This window comes from Hetaerina americana, unplaced genomic scaffold (assembly GCF_022747635.1).
Source record: "Hetaerina americana unplaced genomic scaffold, ioHetAmer1.1.p SCAF_6, whole genome shotgun sequence".
Classification (NCBI taxonomy): domain Eukaryota; kingdom Metazoa; phylum Arthropoda; class Insecta; order Odonata; family Calopterygidae; genus Hetaerina; species Hetaerina americana.
In genome coordinates, this window is record NW_027287205.1 from 1,410,502 (window position 1) to 1,426,736 (window position 16,235).

Here is a 16,235-nt window from a genome sequence, read left to right on the forward strand (position 1 = left end):
TTAACTTTTACTTGTGATATAATAATGCACTTTCAATCATTAAAATTTGTGAAACGGGTTCTTAAAGCATTAATTATTCAGAATTTAGTGTAGTATGTAATGACTTCCGAATCATGTTGATTTTCACTCAGTTTCTCTTTGCGAATGAATAGTAATCCCTCGTGTGCCGCGATAGGGCATAATTGTAATTTTTCGTATTCATTTCCTCATTTATTATCCCTTAGCATACCAAAATTGGGCATTAGTTCTACGAGGTACCATTTTTCTAATCGTGTTCTTTATTTCATAAGTGACAAAAATTAAATGACGTCTGTCAATCTTCACTGACTTAGGTATTGTATAGTGCAATAACCACAGCGGATGCTGTGCAAGAATTAAAACAAAACGTTGTGATTTTTATCGGGATAATCATTTTTGCATTGTCAAATTCCCGTTTCGGTGCACATCACAGGTTACTCCGTTGGACTATTTATCGCCGCAATTCCCGCAGTTTTTTAAAGCAGTGAATTTGCAGAGGGAAATGATCAGTGCTGACGAAATTTTAAAAATATATAATTCATCATGAAAGTAATGCGCATGATTTTATTGTAACGAGACTATCCATGGCAGCGCGGTAAAACTGGACGGGGAATGGGGGGGGTGCCGTTCTAACGCAGCCGGTCTCCAGTTTGCTCTAAGCATTTTATTTGGAAACACGTGCCTCCACGAGAAGTGTGTTTTCAACGTTGTAGCACGGCACACGACATGGTCAAGCTCCATCATGTCAATGCCCAACCCACACATCCTTCATCGTTACCAACTTCCTGGTCCGGAGCACTCCCAAGGTCGACCTCCAGCCCTCTAACAGTCCTGACTTGGCTCCGTGATATTACTTTTGTTTCCCCGTTTAGTGAAGAGAGAGAGAGAGCTGAAATGAAATCATTTGGAGACAGTGGAAACAATCCAAAAGCATGTATCAAAGTTCCTGAAAGAGACACTCCCGTTGAGGGGTTTCACGATACTTTCATAGACGTGGCAGATACGTCTCCACGCAAGCATATTATTGGTGCAGGGGGAGAGTATTTTGAAAAATGTTAAGAATTTATACAAGTACTTAAATCAGTAAATCTATTTCTCCCAGAGAATGCGCATTACTTTTATGGTCGACCCCGTATATCGTTTATCACCATGATAATTATTTTAACTATGCAGTTGTAGAATACGCAATAATGGTTGGAATAAATATTCTATGATAAATAATTCATTGAGCCTACCAAAATACTAAAGACTTACCAATTACCATGTTAGTGGGCATGTCATCATGCCCGCTGAGGAAGTAAGTATGTCATAATCGGGCATTCGAAATATGGAGATTGTAGTTGGAGAAGGAATTCAGTATGCATATACATTGAGTGAGTTTCTTAAACTTTCATATCTCTGGAGTCATGTGCAGAACCTAATGACGCGTAGGTGCGGGAAAGAAGGGTGACAATTGAAGTAAGGTTATGGCATGAAGGTGAAGTGTGAACACGTCAAGATTAAATCGTTTCCTAGAGAAAGTAACGACGCGAACTTCTGACGCAGATTTCGAATGGTAAATGAGTGATTTCCACATGATAAAGAAGAACCGAAAATGTCAGAAAATTAGATTCTACGCATGGTGGATGAAATATGTTTTTAGCATCATATAAACTTCATTCAGAAAACGAATGAGCTTTTAAGTCCTGACGACGCTGGTCCAGTCTCGGAGCACTGAAATGAAAAGCGGAATCATTTCTAAAGAGGTAGCTTACCATTTATAACTCATAACTGTTTTATTTCCCTGAAAATAATACAATTAATTACGTCCTGCGGTATAATTAAATAAGATGAGAGTCAAACATTTTTGCCGATGAATTCATTTAATGTTATACAATGTATATATATATATACAGGATTCTTACATTGTTAGCTGCTGTTGTGCTGGTGTTGGGTGCTTTGACGCCTTTGCCTCGGCCTGGCAGCGCCATTGGTGCACCACACTTTCCATCGCCCGCAGGCAGACGGCAGATTTATGTCCGTAATGATGCGTAGCCAAACGTATTCGGCTGAGCCTTACGCAGTCTTGCACTGTATACCTCAGCTCTGCGTCCTAAATTGTGAGACCACTCAAGTGATAATGTTTTGGAACAAAACTTCACAGGGCAGTAATGTTGGTGATATTTTGACACGGGTTGGCAATAGGCACGCCTCGTTGCCACTTTTTGTGGTCACAAGGAATAAATTGGCAATTCAAACAACATCTGGTACATTCCAGACAAATTTCTTCTCGCCAATTCCAAAATACAGTTTCATTTCACCATTGCGCTGTCGTTCATCCATGCCACAAGTAGTCTTCTACCCGTCCTCGCTCACTGTGGTATCAAATAAATAATGCTAAGTTTTCAACACAAGTGAAATATTCTTAACACTTTTTTCATGGATTCTCATTGCATCATATTTAATCTGAGCGTTAGATTTTGGTTTTTCGCTTCTTTGGAGGTTATTATTTATAACGTCGTCCGGTTTCTATGTCAGTGTAATAATGCTATCATGTACTTGTAAGTCATTCGGATAAGACTCTGTTTTGGAAAATGCTACCTTTCAAAAACACATCGCAAAAATAACCCCACCATCATATGCTACGGTAATGGGATTTATAAAGATCACATCGTCAGCTTTGCTGTGAGATGCACGCAATATATTTGCCGGAAAATATAAACGCACTCTGGTTTCAATTCAGACTGAGCTATGAATTCTTCCGGGTAGGCTCTTTTAATTCCTCGGTAATTAATTGAGCTCAAATGCTCACTTTTGGTGGCAATCTAAAATCAATAGTTAAAAGAATAATTCAAAGAAGAAATGATTTGGGAAGAAGACACCAGTATTTATGAATATTTTCTAGCAACATCTAACTGGTCCTTGGTGTATAAACTTATCCTATGAAGTGGTTGAGGACATTTTTTGTAAATAATCAATAAATTATTCTATCGAAATTTTCATAATGATTGATCTAAATTGGAAAATAAAAATCCTTTCGTATAATGTTCTTTTGGGCAGAAATATTTGTTTTATTCTTTTGGCAAGATTGGCATCCCTATTGCTACGTTGAGGTATACTTTTTCCCATTCAAAGGAGACGATTTCAGATATTTGCCCAGAAAATTGATTATCGTTCCTTTCCCATCACGTTCACAGAAAGGTCACCAGCAGAAGTATCGCAAAGTTGAAAATATTTTTTTTAAATGCAAAATTTCATAAAATATGCCAAAAATTGAGTTAAATATTACTGTCTTTCTTGAATTTTTTTAGAAACTCTTATTTAATAGAGAAAAAGATATCACTTATAGGTACTTTGATTTGAGTTTAGAAAAACTATCATTGATGAAAATATTGAACCGAAACTATATTTAGTCAACGTTTTGGGTTTTTATTCTCTGGTTGTGGACTGATCAATAGTTTAAATATTCCAAATATCGCGATGTAATCATTTATTATTTCAGTCAAAGGTATTTTATTTTTACTACTACGTTTGGAGGATCTATATATGGGATTCGGACTGGAAATAAGGATATCATTTTAAGTTTACTGTGCTGTCATATTTATTTATTTATTGAAAATTTTACTATCGTTTGAGGGAAAATTCCGAGGAATATTTTTTCAGTGTGGTGACTCAACTTTCCATATTTACAGAAATGCGACTATGGACTTAAATCTCTAATGTGAACATTTGATATTGGGAACCTAGCAGGTTCTTAGGATGCTTTAAAAACAATGAACTCCAGTAGGTATTATTCTCAATCTGGCCGGGTATCTATTTCCATCGCCCCTAAGAAATCTCTGTCACTATTCAATAAATAATTAAGGATTTTAATCGTTTATTTAGCAAGCATGAAATACCATAACGTCAGTCTTGTTTGTGCCAGGATTTTCGCTGTTTCTATAAAATTTGAATCAATGAAATCCTCAACTACTGGAAACACTATAATCAAACCAAAAATATCGACGAGGTTTGGAAATATTAGCATTATTGCGAAGCAGCGTGCATCTTATAAGGATTTCTGAAACATTTCTTCTGCTATTTCATCTATTCACATGACTGCTTTCATTTGTCGTGCCCTTTTTCCGAACATTTGATTCCCATTTATTTGTTGTAGTCTTTTTAAATATCCCTACGCCCCGCATATAGATTAGACACTCGGCAGCTGATTTACCTCAGATTGATGGACTGGGAGTAATCTTGAGCGGAAGGGACTAGGGGAGCTTTGAAACCTCCGTATTCGATGCAGAGCTTCCTGGGCCTCTCCACCCGGATTCTGTCTCCGTATTGCAGTCGTCCGGCACTGACGCCGGCCTCCGAACTGGCGCGGAAAGGCACCGGGCGAGGGACGGGCCTGAAGTAAGCATGCTGCTGCTTGAAGCTATCCGGCCTGACCTTGACGGATCCACCCTTGATCACGACCTCCTCCCCGTCTTCCTCGTCTTCAGTAGGCCCCGCTGAAGTCTCTTCCACAATTTGCTTCACATACTGTCTGTCTGAGGTCTTCCGTCCAGATGTTCTTATCTTTGTGATTTGCGTGACGCTGATGACGGACGGGGTCGATGATTCCAAAGAACCGGCAGAGGAGGAGGAAGAGGTGGATGCTGTCCGGTAACCATTCCTTCCTCTGTTTGAGGACCCCTTAGCGGTGTACGGCACGAACTGTGGGACTGCGTACGGCATGGGCACTGCAACCGGCCTGTCAACGTAGAGCACTGAGGGCGGGGACTGGTTCGCGTTGTTGAACGAGGAACCTTGTGCTCGAAGCGGGGGTGCCGCAGTTGTGCTTTTGGTGTACACATCTGCCCCCTTGTAATAGCCCCCGGATCCGCTGCTGCCACTGAGTCTTTGGTATGCTTGCTGACCGCCACTGCCACCGCTGAAGCCCTGGGACACCCTGCTTGCCTCCTCCAGGCCGGAATAGTACTCACCTCCTCCACTGTGGTTCTCGCTGTAATATTGACCATCATCACCGCCACTTGTATCCGTATAGAATTGGTTTCCTCCACCGCTCGTCCCTGTGTAAAACTGATTCCCTCCACCACTCGTGAATGTCCCCTCATTTTGACCATTAAATGATTGGCTGCCCGTAGCTCCTGTATCCGAAACAAACTGTCCATTGGAAATCGATGCCGTGGAAAACGATTGTCTGTCTTTTTCAAGGGTAAAACCCTCTCCTTTGGATCCAACAGAATCAGAGTAATCTTCAAAAGAAGAGGAGGATGTGGTTGTCGCACGGTTATTCTCTTCGTCAACTACCTGGACACTGACTGTTGGCTTAGTTGGATTGGAAGAAACGGATTCTTCCAGTGAAAATGGTTTAGGCGTGACATTTATCGTTTTAGTCGTCTCGAAGTCGTTGTTTTCGGATTCAAGAGAGGCAGTGGACGTAGGAAAGAAGACTTGCTGTAGCTCGTCATCCAGGGTTGTTGATGTGGAATCTGTCGCAGGAGCAGTAAGCAGGTTTATTGCTTGAGAACTGGAGTACTGGCAAGATCTGCAGATAGAGTTGGCGGGGAAAGTGGAATAAAATGCTGTTACAGGCTCTGGTGACGTTGTAGGAGATTCCGTCGTTACTTCTAAAGGTGACGTCGTTGTGACTTCATAAGGTGTTTGGGTGGAAGTCTCAGTTGATTGAGGCTTGCAATATTTGCATCCGGGGGTACCAGTAGGGGTAGGGTCTGATGGTTGAATTGGCTCGGTTGAAGTATAAGCAAACGTTGTGCTGACTTCTTCAGCTGGCGAACCAGAAGGGGAGGTAGATGACTGAAAGCCTGTTCCCTGGCAAAATCTACAACCGGTTTTAGGAGGGAGAGATGAGTAGAATGGTGGTTCGGATTCCGTTAAAGAAATAGGACTTGGAGTGGTGACATCTACGGTTGATGGGTACGAAGATGTAGTCGTCGAGTATGAAAATTCTTGAGAAAACGTTGGATTTGGAGTCGGTGGAGCAAACGTAGAAGTTTCCTGTATCGTTTGCGGCACAGTGTCCCCTTTGGGAAGTTCGGCCACTACGATTGGTCGAGTAAGCTTAGGGATATTATATTCTTGATCCACTCCTAAATTTGATCCTTGAGCTGCGACAACCCTCCTCTGTTCTTCGAGGTCTACATTCGCCAGTCCGATTCCTTGATATCCGTTCCCGGATACTTCAAAATTTGGGAAGGATGGATAAGGCCGATTATGATGTGGTAGTGACTGGATCACATCAGAAACTTGTGGTTTATATGATATTTGTTCCTCAGACCCGAATGATGTGTCATGAAACGCCCCACTGTTTATGGACGAAGTAGATAAGGAGGAGGAACTATGTGATGAGGATGACAGGGAAGATGTTCCACCACTGAAATCCAATTGTGGACGAGCTTGGTACTGTGGCCGATATCCTGTATTATAAAAAAATGCAGCATTTTGATAATTTTCTTGCGTGAATGGGGGTCTGTATTGATAAGTTTGTCCAATTGCTCCACCAGATTGTATTTCAAATTGAGATGAACCTGTTTGGGGCGTGTATGTCAATCCATTCGCTGGTCGTTCATATTGGTATCCTCCATCTTGACTGTATTCCTGTTGGGATTGTTCTCCGATTCCCTGTAATGCCTCATTCACTCCGCTTGAACTTGAAAAGGACGACGACTCCCCTTCATTTTGACTAGATTGGCTATAAAAGCTTTCTTGTTCTGACTGTATTCCCGAGTCGTTGAGGTTGAAGCTGCTTTCCGATTCTGTTTCAGCGGCTGCAGAGAGTGCAGAGGCTGCAGATGCTGCAGCTGCAGCCGCGGTTTCTTTTATATTATACCTATCGTGGTTGAAAAGAGAAGGAGCAACTGTGGACGACGCGATTACTTCGTTTGCTTTCTGGAATGTGGCCGGAGTACTGGAAATATAGGAGAACGCGGGTGCCGAAACTCCTTGAACAACACCGTTTTCTGATTTTATTTCTTGCTCATTTTCCTCAATTATAGTCGCGGGTATAGGGGTACTTGAGAAAATAAAAGGTTGCGGAGTAGGTTTGCTAATGGCGATTGACGGAGAACTATATTTATTCACTGGCGAAGCTGTGTAAGATGATCCTTCTATTTCCACATTGGCTTGGGCCGTGTATATCGGTGCCGCTGGGGAAATGAATGTTGTTCCAGCTGGTGCTACGTGACCCGTCGCCAGTGCTGGAACGACATGAGTGGAGACTGCCGGAGCGAATTGAGCGGATGCTGCTGGAGCAGTGTGAACACCTATTGCGGGCGCACCATAACTTGTTGCCGATGCACCGTGTGCAGCCAGCCCTGGAGACACGTGTTGTTGTGCAGCAGGGTGTAGGGCATTTGAACTTTTGACTGGAGCCACAGAAACGGCTGCGGATGCTGAAGGAGCAAAATTGGTAAACGTTAAAGGTGCCAAGTGAGAGGAAATCGAGGACGAAACAAAACTATTGGCGTTTTCTGGAGCCCCGTGTGTAACTACGATCGGGGTCAATGGAGCTGACCCCGTTGGAGTAACGTGGGTAGCTGCTGGTTGAACCGGCAGGAAACCGGAGGTATGGACGGGGATGACTTGAGCTGTGGCGGTTGGAAGGTTATAGGAACCTATTTTTTGAGGTCTATAGGCTAAAGATGAGGCAGCTACAGAATGAAGCGCCGATGAAGACACCTTTGGGTTGCCCGCAGGTACAACTCCGACGGCCTGAAAAGGTTTTGGCGGTTGGGGTGGAGCGGGTGGCTGTCCTACGGTCGCCAAAAGCTGGTCAGCGTCTGTTTTTTGAGGATTTTCCGCTGCGAGAGCCGCAGCGCCCGTTTGAGTCAGATCGGGGAGCGGATTCACCGTCTCCGGCACGTTGACGCCGATGCTTTGGATTGAGGATCCACCGTTGAAGTCTCCAGTCGCGGCTGCGTTAGCAGTAGCGACCGCCTTGTCCCCAAAGGCGAGGCGAGTGGAGTATCCGCGACCACCGTAGGCGACCAACACGGGGTGGAACCCCCAGTCGTCCGCATAATAGGCGACTCTCTGCGATCCGCTCTCTCCCGGCAAGCGGGAGTAGTATCCTCCGACGGCGAAGATACCCTTGCGTACCTCGGTGTGTCCCTGAGAGCCTCCGTCGTGATCCCTCACCTCGTAGTCGAAGGCGTAGTTTGGTGGACTCTTCAAGTGAAAGAAGAAGTATTAAATCAATTAGGAATGGTTGCTAAATTAAAACAGATTATCCAAAATTTATTCATAATCATCAGCCAAATAAAACATTAGAGAAAATTTTAACGAAAAAACTGCTAAAAATCATAAAAATTAGGATATTAAAAATCAATTAAGGGGTTGATTAAAAAATAAATTATAGCAAAACCATGAAGAAAGCGTTAGAGGAAGAAAATTCAAATTACATTTCCAACCACCGTCACCATAGTAATAGATCGGAAGCAAATAAAAATCTCATAATTTAAAATTGAACATTTAATTCACGTCTGAAGATTAACACAATATAGTAAGAGGACTAATTTTGTTCCAAGGATAGTCTTTATGCGAAGAGCAGCACAAAAACAAGCTCTGAGATGCTCTTTTGCAAATTCACTGTAGTTTTCTCCCCTACAATCAGTCAAAAGGTTTATTAATATGTGAACCTTACAAATTATTGCTCTCAAACTTATTGGAAATAACAGTTTTGCGTTTTGCATGACACCGCCATTTGCCAGTCAGCCAAGGGTTTGAAAGCATAACGAAATATATTAATACTTCAGGGTGATAAATGGAATGACATTCAATATAAATACGAGATAAAGGTCAGATGGTTTTCCAAAAAGAGAAAGCTTAAGTTAAACGCTAAATTAAGAGGGCAAAAACTAGAGCACATGGAACAGTTTATATATCTTAAAAGTGTTTTTGACCAAAATAGTCAAAGTAGTAGGGACGTAAGGAGAAGAATTGCGCTATGCAAAGAGGCTTTCACAAGGAGGAGGAAGTTGATGAGATGGACGTTGAGTAAGGATATTAAGAAAAGACTCGTAAAATCTTTGATATGGAGCGTATCTATAGTATGTACGGCGCGGGAACGTGCTCATTGAAGCAGGAGGATAGACGTAGACTGGATGCTTTTGAAATGTGGGTGTGGAGAAGAATGGAGAAGGTGAAATGGTCAGAGAAGAAAACAAATGAGGAAGTACTTGGTATGATGGGCGAAGATAGGGGCTGGTTGGGAGAAATCCTATGGAGGCAGTAAAAGTGAATGAAGGGGGGAATGAATGGGGATAGAATGTTATATACTATACATATGCTATATATAACATACATATTATTTTATATGCATTTTTTTCGATAATAGGGAATATTGTATTCCTATATTCATTCGGTAACCCGGATTATGGCAAGCTCTCTAATATTCCGATTATATAATACTCTCATAAACTGCAAATATAGCCTAGTTGTCAGTTTTTGTGATGCCTTTCATTAAAGTTATACATCGACCTCCATCGTACTTCCATTCGGATTCGGTCATTAACCCTGAGACTCTTACGCATATCATCAGCGTGATACCGGGCCACAGTCGCGATGCGAAACAATGCGAATAAACCTGTAGGAATAGGTCCTTCAGTGGAAAAAATACACTCTTTCTTATACTGATCTCTGATCTCATTACAGGAGAAACGATTGCATTTTAAAATAATTAATACAGTACAAACCGAGGTATCGTGATGTTCAGGTGGAAAAAATATTGGTAATTAGAATTCGAAATAATTTGGTCATCACAACTCGACGGCCTTCACATTTTTAAGTGGTTCGTAGCACTTCTTTATTTTTTTGCAATGGGCCATCTGAGGAACGGTGGCCTCGTCCCGCTCATTAAGTGGCCACCCTTGAGTGACTACTTCTCCTTCGAGTCGTCTCGTCTCTTTACATCGTACTCTCTGGAAGCAGCGTGGTTTTATTTAAATGCGATATTAATTCAGCGCTTGAAAGGCAACATATGAATTAAAAATTATTTTGGAGAATATAGGGCGTTGGTATGGCTTTAAAAAAACGCTTTTTGAAACCCAAGCAAGTATTTTTCATGTTTCAATCGAGGTCGATTTCAAAATGTGTCAATCGAAATAACATTTATATTACCCGGTTTAAAACTTATCCCATATATCTCGGATTGGCGAGTTGTATCTAATTTTCAATTGCCGTTCTAATAAGAGTTGTGTTACATTTGAAATTTCCAACAAGTTGATGATTTACCGTAGAGGAAAACATCAGTAGCAATCCCAAAATATATTGAAACCAATTTACCTGACTTGCTCTATTATCTAATGGCACTTGAGGTGTGATTGTTCCAAAGGAGAAGTTTATGCTTCCATCATTCGGGGGCGCTGTGGATGTAATATCTATAGTGTATCGTTAAAATCAATCCTTGAACGCTATGTTGTTTCTTATTTTTTACTGTATTTTTATACTGCAAGTAAAGAAGATCATGATGTGTTACTGTATGCCCAGAATTCTGACATGCCCTAAATTCTTTTGAATTATCCACTATTTGAGTTTCTGCTTGATGAAGGCTTTGTCTCTGAAGTATCCTGCATCCTTTCTTCACTTCTTAAGCTAAAACCATTTCACAATTGTAATTTTTCTAAAAATATTAATAAATATATGTCCATGATTTCGTAGGTTCGGATGTGAACAAGCCATTTGAATTAATTATTTAAAAACTTGAATTAGATGATGTGAATATTACCCTAATCGCAGAATAAAATTTGATGTCAGATATAAGAAGTCATTAATGAATGAAGAAACCAAAAATGCATTTTAAATTGATTGAGTAAAATTTTGGTTTATCTATTTTTCACGATTAAATAACGTAGATAAGCTTTCTTTGGGGACTCCATGATTTATTATATCCACTCCTCTAATTGAAGATAGATCGGTGAAAAAATTTAAATGACAAGTAGTGTAGTATTAGGAATGACAGAAAGGAATACTCGTGGAAATTAATCACGGAAAGTAATTAAATAAGGTAGGATTTCAATACAAAAATGTAAGAGTGTTAAAATTATTCGCCTTGGCAGGGATTCAAACCCCGGATCCCTCGATGTCTGGCCGAGTTCTGTAGCAAGGTAAGCTACCGAGGTGCCCTATGACACCGGTGAAGGCGAATGATTTTCACGCACTGAAATTGTTGTTTTGTAATGCATATAAACGCATGAATTCGTCAAAAATTTACTGTCGATGCATCTCCCACAGTTTCTTGGAATTTGTCAAAGGTAAAACACCCTCAGTGTTTAAAGTCGTTTTTAACCTCGTGGACTGCGGCGCAAGACTACGAATGCCTGTGACATCTTATGCACGGTGTTTCGTCACAAGATATTGTTTCTTTAATTCCCCAAATTTTCAGAGTTGAAGAGGATGTCTGGCTAAAGCACTTGGCCGGACATCGAGGGATCCGGTTTGAATCCCGGTTAAGGTGAATGATTTATGCACTCTGAAATTGTTGAATTGTAACGCATATTAGCGAATGACTCCGTCAAAGGTTACTGCCGTGGTATCTCTTGCAGTTTATTGGAATTTAGGATTTCATTTACGGAGTTAAAAGTAAAATAAATAAACTTTCAATCCACTAAGTCTCTGCCGGAAAATGGAAAAACCATATACCGTTCATGGCTACTTGGCAATAAGGTGACGTGTTGCTGAGTGATGCGTATTTCACTCTTTGAAGACTCTATTATTCATCCTATTCTTTCTGATAATTAAATACAGAAAGATCAGTGAAAAAGGTGCTGACTTGAGTAGCAAAAATGACTTTACAATTATTAAGTACCTTAATACTGGATATGTGTATTTGCCAACGAAGTTACTTCTACGGCTTCAGGCTTCACTTCGACGACATATTTTAATACGGAAGTTTATTTCCAAATATAGCTGTCATTAAACGATATTTTGTGTTTGGATTTAGCTGATGAAAGCCTTACTCTCGTACATAAACGACTATCTACGAAGTTACATACTCGACGATATCAGTTTAAGTTCACGTATAATCTACATTTAAAGTTATCATATATCATTCCCACCGTATTCCAGAATATATCATTCTAATTGAAATTATTATTTAACAATAAATTCCGAGTACATTAGAAATTTCTTCAAAATATCACCACCATCATCTTTTGATTGAGGAGGCTTGTCATTGCAGCCATTGATGTCTCTCTCTCCATTGCCTTTCATATAAGTTCATCGCATGTTGCTACTCTCATTGTACTTTTCATAAAATCTATAAATTTATTTCTCGGCCTTCCTCTTCCTTTTTCCCTGTTATTTTTCCATCCATTATTTTTTACAGGAAATTTTTATGTCTGAGAACATGTCCAACAATTTCATTTACCCTTTTATCCATTTCTTTTAGCAGATTCCTTCCTTTCTTTAATTGCTCTCAAAACTTCTCTGTTAATTTTCATGTCTGTTCATCTTGTTCTTCTTATCCTTCTCCATGTCCACACCTCCATTACTTCCAACCGAGCCTATTCTCCTCTTTTCCCTTTTCTAATTTTCGTATCCATTTGATGATGTACTCAAAAAAACGTTTTTTAACAGGATAAATATATAAAACCAAAGAGGTTAATTATGAATGTCATTTTTAAAATGATTTTGTAATTTTCTGTCAAAGCTTGTGAAAATATTAATTATGACATAGCATAGATTTATCAACAGATTTACTTTTCAGAACCAAATATGTAGAACCAAACAATTTAAAGACTTCTTTCGTAAATATTTTGAGATTATTTACACTGATGAGTGGCCTCTGCACTGACCTCGAAGCCTAATCAAAATTCACTTCCTAAATTGACGCCGGGGTTATCGCCGCGAGACGTGCCAGATGATGTGGCCATGCGACGATGACATGGTCGTGGAAATTAAAAATTTCATTAGACTCTGCAAAGTTAGTCTTCCTTTGTTTACGCCTAGAATGAAAGACTTAGGAAGGAACATCTGAGGCGTGTCCCTCTTATCTCGTGTGTCTCAAATCTCGCGTAGTTTATGGAACGTAAAGACGTGAGCTTTGTGGAAGTTTAATCAAATGCGGTGATGGAATTTGGAAAATAAACCTGTTGTACTCACACACCGTGTATCTGGCACCTAAGTTTAGATTGCCTCACGTTCTTTGGTGAAAATGGGATGAGAATCAGTTGCGTGTGATAATGCGGTCTATTTGTACAGAACATTCAATAAACTTTGCGTCAAACAGAACCAGTAGAACCAGTTTAGTGTAATTTCTTCTTAAGAAAGAAATTAAAAACTATGTATATAATTATTTAATGTGTAAATATTACACTAAATGAGGCTCGGAAAATTATTTGAATATAACTCGTCTTACTCATTTCAATTATTTAATATGCGCCAAAACTCCTTCTCTGCAGTATGATCCAATTCCTGCTGCATTTTCAAGAGTTCTGTTTCTCTTTGGAGATATCGGTAAGAGGAGAAAATATATGCTTACTCAAAATGAATTCCTCGAATATTACTCAGAAATACTACACTTAGTGTGGTGATATTAAATATTACGCCATTTTATGCTATGTGCTAATCCATACATTTTTAAAAACTGACCTACGCATTGGAGCTTTAGTTACTCGTATACCGGGGCCACTAAAAATGTAATGAGCATTCTCTGGGAAAAATAGATTTATTGATTTACGTTCTCTTACAAATGCTTAAGATCATTCAAAATTTCCCCCCCTTGCATCAATAATACACTTCCGGAGACGTTCCTGCCACGCCCGGGAGGAACCCTGAAAATCCTCGACGGAAATGTCTATCTAAGGAATGTTGTAGCACGCCTTTGGATGTTTTCCACTGTCTCACAATCTTTCCTTTCAGCTCTCTCTCTTCAGTCGGAGAAACAAAAAAAGGTGGCATGGAATAAAGTCGGGACTGTTTGGGGGCTGAGGGACGACCGTGGGGTGGTTTTCCGGGCCATGAAATTGGTAACTGTGAAGGACGCGTGGCCGGGTGCAATGTCACTGGGGACGAACCATGCACCATGTTGCAAAGTCGAAAAAAATACTTCATGCGGAAATACTTCTTTCCGCTCAGACCGCTCTGAGCACTCTGACGACCGGCTACGTTTGAGGGGCATACCACCACATATCCCAACCGGCGCTACTGCGCTGCCATGGATTGTCGCATCACGGTTAAATAATGCGTAATGCTTTCACAAGGGAATATTTTTGCTATCAAGTTTTCGTGGACGAATCTGGAGGCTATCTCATCGAAAGGGGGAGGAATCACACAGAAGAAAGCTAGATATTAGATTTATCGAGATTAATTTGGTAAAAAGTATCTTGAAACAGGTATTTTCGATTTCGCTGCTCTCTATCACAATAGCTTTGCTGCCATTCAAATGGGCCGTTTTTAATCTTCCACCTCGCCTTTTATCTTCCCCGCGCTTCCTTTCTTGACCTTTTCCACTTCCTTTACCACCCACTCTTTCCGAACAGCCCCAATGTTCACCAGGTCTAAGAAAAAAGTGTTCTGCTTCAAAACACACTTTAGTAAAAATAGACTTAGGCAAACTCCAATTGTTTACACATAAACAATGCCCTGCCAGCTGCCGCAAGGGTGTGTGGCCAGGGGTGTTAGGTGACCACCCATTAAAATAGAAGAAAACTATATGCAAAACCTCCTTGACCATTTCATTGCAATTCCCAAATATTCTTTTTATGAATCCTAACCTTTTATCTTCCATTTCGCAAATTGTACGAATGTGTTTGCTCCTGCACATATCCGTAGTTATCGTCATTTTCGGGTATTTTACCGTTTCCACATGTGTAATATTTAGTCCCTGTATGGTGTGAGTACTTTATGGTTAAGTATTTTCCCCCAAAATTTAATCAAAACACATTTATACAAATTTAAATCCAGCTCCCATGTCTCGTAATACTTTTGTTATTTGCATGTTTATCATTTGTTTACGATTTGAATCGCGAAGTGAAAAGTAAAATTAGGATGTTCGCGGATGACTCGGTGATCTATCGGGAGATATCTGGGGATGAGTTTCGTTTTATTCTAGCACCGGATTTAGATTGCATTACTAAATGGTCTTCTAACTGGGGATTGACACTAAATTATAATAAATGTTCGGTGGTAAATTTCTTTAAAAGATCAACGGGATTTGCTTACAAATTAGCTGGAGGTGACCTAGCAGTAGTTGATACGGTAAAGTACCTAGGTGTCACATTCACAAAAGACTTAACTTTGGGGACTCACATACGTAAAGTCTGCGGTCAAGCATATAAAAAATTGGGATTTATTTGACGCATTGTCGGCAAAAGTGACTCGAAGGTCAAGGAACGTTGTTACCACGCTCTTGTAAGGCCTCATTTAGAATACGCATGCAGCGTGTGGGATCCGAGCGAAAAAGGCCTCATTCGGTAAATTGAGAAGGTTCAAAGCCGGGAAGCCCGTTTTGTAAAAAAATTCATAGGATAAAACGCAAAGCGTCACCGAAATTCCCATGGATTCTGGATGGTGGGAATCATTGGAAGAGAGACGATTCAATGCAAGATTGAAATTATTAAATAAATTCAGATCCGCATGTTTCAGCACCGAGGTCTCGCAAATTATTCGTACTCCTACATACATTAGTCGCTTGGATCATGCATATAAAATTCGGGAAATAGATGCCAGAACTAGGCGACTCAATGACTCCTTCTTCCCACGGACAATACGGGATAGCAACTGCAGGGTTATAGATAGCAAAAATTCCACTTGCCACCCTCAGCGTCTAAAAATAATTAGTCCTACTTAAATGCACGCTCTTCCACTAACCGTATGTGTTTTTTTTATAATATCCCATTCTTTCCGAATGACCTCATTCGTGTTCTGTTCATGTTTTTAAGTCTTCCTTTCAATCCCTCGTCCTTCTCCGCGGGGGGAAATTCCTGCTACCTGCAACGTTGGGTCGCATTCCCTGATTTTTACAGTCTCTTCGGGGGGTAGAGTGTTTCGTGGTGCATGTTCATGTGGTAGTGGTGTTTCACATTCTTGCTTGTTGTGTCCTGGCTTGCGTGTTTTAGGATGGCTTTCGTGCTGCATCCTGAGGAGCAGTTTTTTTGTTGGTTTTCGGTATACTGTATGTGTTCGCATGAGTGTTGGATGAAGGGATTTTTGCATGAGTGTGTACACTGCTGTGGGCGTAATTTTCCATGTTGCTGTTTTACATGTGGTATTGTTCCTTTTTACGGTTGGTG

The 16,235-nt window shown here is 40.5% G+C and overlaps 1 protein-coding gene across 1 annotated transcript in view; it reads right to left on the bottom strand.

Annotated features, from left to right (window-relative positions):
- Window positions 1-1,918: 1,918 nt before the first annotated feature.
- Window positions 1,919-16,235, bottom strand: part of LOC139695214 (uncharacterized) — a 31,582-nt gene continuing 17,265 nt past the window's right edge. Inside the window, exons 3-5 of the mRNA XM_071593899.1 lie at window positions 4,211-8,172; window positions 2,810-2,822; window positions 1,919-2,110 (exon numbers count right to left, since the gene is read on the bottom strand). Of these exons, the coding sequence (XP_071450000.1) occupies window positions 1,919-2,110; window positions 2,810-2,822; window positions 4,211-8,172 (4,167 nt within the window). The remainder of the gene's footprint in view (window positions 2,111-2,809; window positions 2,823-4,210; window positions 8,173-16,235) is intronic.